Genomic DNA, 3,063 nt, shown 5'->3' with positions numbered 1-3,063 from the left:
GCATAGAAAATAATCTATAAAACCTAGATTTGTTAAAAACGTACAGAAAGAGCTGTTCAATGCTTTCCAAGTTGAGCTTTAAAAATGTTTAATAACACAAAAGCTAAGTTTACTGCCCACCAGGTTAAAGAGGAGACAAAGAAATGAATGACTAAAAGAATGCCAATAATCCTTGTCACTGAACAAAGCTAAAACGGAACTCACTGAAAGTAAAACCGATGACTTTACTGATGCTGACACACTCTGTAAAGCAAGAATTATTTGAAGTCAAAAGTTAAAAAATTAGCACCATACACTGAATAATTTTTGTAGAAATTGTTATATGGGAAGCTAATTTCAGTGTAAACATCCACCTGATAAAATTTCATCTCAGAAACACAATAAAACAGATATTAATAAAAAAAAATTCAGTAACATGAATAAATTAAAAAATATATTAAATGTTATTTTATTAACTTACCTTAATTATGTTGTTGAGAAAAAGTGTCAAACATAAAACTATGAACAAATGTAACAAAAGTTTCCCAAGTCTATTAAAGAAGTTTCCAGTTTTCAGATTTGTCTAGAAATAAAAATAACTGAGTTTAAATTGAAAAGAATTAAATTTTAATATGACTTCATAAACACACAGGATGAAATTACATAAGGATCTAAAACACTGGATCATAAATACAGGCATATGCATATTTACATGGACTCTATAACCTACTAATCTTTATGACCCACCCAGCAGGGCTGGGGAAGAAAACCCTGGGGATTAGCATTGTTGTTGCTGTTAAGTGCCGTGGAGGCGGTTCCGACCCGTAGCGACCCTGTACAGGGTTTCCAAGGCTGTAAATCTTTACCGGAGTAGAACGCCTCATGTTTCTCCCGCGGAACGGCTGGTAGTTTCGAACTACTGACCTTGCGGTTCACAGCCCGATTCGTAACCACTACGCTACCAGAGCTCCTGTCTGTAGTAAAGAGTAAAAATAAACAACAACAAAGCTCTGCTGCGGTCAGGCTGTTCCAACTCACGGTAATCCCGTGTTTACACAGTAGAACTGCTCCCTGGTGTTCTTGGTTGTCATCTTTTTGGAAACACATCGCCAGGACTTTCTTTCATGGTGCCACTATTACCGGTAAGTCTGAACTGTCAACCTTCAGACTGCAAACTACTTGTACCACTCAGAGCTTCCATCAAGATTACACTCAAGAAAACCCTGTGGAACAGTTTCACTCTTCAACACATGGGATCAGCATGAGTCCAAATGGACTCCATGGTAACGGGTGGGTTAAGCATCATGATGTTACACTGTCTTAATGTCTGTAACAGTTAACATGTACATAACAGTGAGCACCATTAGAGAAGGAAATGTGTTCTAGTCATTGGGTCACGGGGTCTGTATTTGGAAGGTACTCTGGATATGTTTATGGTACAAGTCTTTGCATTGTCCATCTATTAATTCACGTATCACAGACATAGCTACCGAGTCTGGTGTAGTGGTGTAGGGTACTGCTAACTGAAAGGTTGGCAGTTCAAACCCACCAACCTCTCCTTGGAAACGCTATTTAGGGTTGCTGTGAGTTGACACCAACTCAGTGGCACTGACATAGTGATAAAGTACAAAGCAAAGACATAACTGTAATGCAAGTCAATAAAGCAGCTAGCACTACAAAGGTAAACTCTGCTTTTTCATGTGTATTTTTTAAGAGCTCAAGTAACTCAAAAGAATTTCATATATAATAATTAGTATAGAGTTTAAATATAAAGCAACCCTTAAATATAATGAAAGTTAAAAGGATAAACAATTATTTTTAGATAGTCAACTCATTATTTTTGTAGTTTTCCAATAGCTTCTATCTTAGGCTGTGTTCTTGAAAGAAGCAAGCCTAGTGAAGTCTATCTCTATCTCTCTCTACCTATAGAGAGAAAATTTACTTGAAGGAAATGGTTGCTGTGGATCAGATGTCAAGCTGGAGGCTTCTCTTCACTTACATAGCCACAGAGGCTGAGAACCCCAAGAATGGCAGGCTGCTAGCTTGCTGGCTGCAGACACTGACAAATCCAAGATTGGCAGGTAAGATGGCTAGCTGCTGGCTCACAGGTTAACACATCAAAGACTGACAGTATGACAGGGCACTTGGCTCAAGTCCCAAGAGCCACAGGTCAGATGATGAAAGTCAGATGTAGGATCCAGAGTGAGCAGAAAGCTAGCAAGCTTTGACAGAATGTCTGTATGTATATTAAATGCAAGCCATACCGCAAGGAAACTCCCTTTCAACTAAGTAGCTGCTCATAGCGAATCTCATCATGGAAGTGATAACATTTTATCAGATTTTACCACGATGGATTAATGCCAAACCAGACTCATGACCCAGCCAAGTTAAAACATAACCTCAAACACATCACAATCTACCTTTTGTCAAGTTGGCACCAGTACACATATCCTTAAAACATGCCTAATCTCGAAATACAACTATAAAGCTAACATGATACAACTAACACACATGTAACCCAAACCACTGCATTCCCATTTACACCTTATATAAGCGAACAAAACAAAAACAGATGTACGCATGCAAGGCAAAAATACCTCAGAACACTTACAGTACTCCTCTGTCTTACCATCATTCCACAGTCCCTTTGCCCTCAGCAAGCTCCTCAGCTGGTCATGGCTCTCTGCCTGGTGGGGTGACCCAAGCCTTCATGCCTGAAAGGCCCAGGTCACTAGTAGTTATGTTGGCATTGGGGTGCCGTAGTTTACCACTGACTTTAATTACAGGACATGGCAGTATTAAGAGACTGCCTAAGGACCCTCCTGGATTCCAGGCATCCTTTTAATGTTCCTCTGTTACATAATATCAATCCAATTTCCCCTGGGCAATCAGAATCAACCACACCAGCCAAAACAGTAACTCCCTTCTTAGCCTGCTGATCCAAAGGCATGAGGAGCCCAAAACGGCTGGGTGACTTTCTCAACTTCCAATTCAATGGAATCACTATTGTCTCCTGGAGGAAATATTTCTCCCTTTGAAATAAACACCTCCAGACCTGCAGAGGGAGTCCTGGTGTGGCGCTGT

The 3,063-nt window shown here is 39.8% G+C and overlaps 1 protein-coding gene across 1 annotated transcript in view; it reads right to left on the bottom strand.

Annotated features, from left to right (window-relative positions):
- Positions 1-3,063, bottom strand: part of DPY19L3 (dpy-19-like 3 (C. elegans)) — a 98,497-nt gene that overhangs the window by 38,403 nt on the left and 57,031 nt on the right. Inside the window, exon 9 of the mRNA XM_006867305.1 lies at positions 461-562. Within this exon, the coding sequence (XP_006867367.1) occupies positions 461-562 (102 nt within the window). The remainder of the gene's footprint in view (positions 1-460; positions 563-3,063) is intronic.

The sequence above is a fragment of the Chrysochloris asiatica genome, unplaced genomic scaffold (genome assembly GCF_000296735.1).
Source record: "Chrysochloris asiatica unplaced genomic scaffold, ChrAsi1.0 scaffold00104, whole genome shotgun sequence".
Taxonomy (NCBI): Eukaryota; Metazoa; Chordata; class Mammalia; order Afrosoricida; family Chrysochloridae; genus Chrysochloris; species Chrysochloris asiatica.
This window is presented reverse-complemented; position numbering and strand designations above follow the sequence as displayed.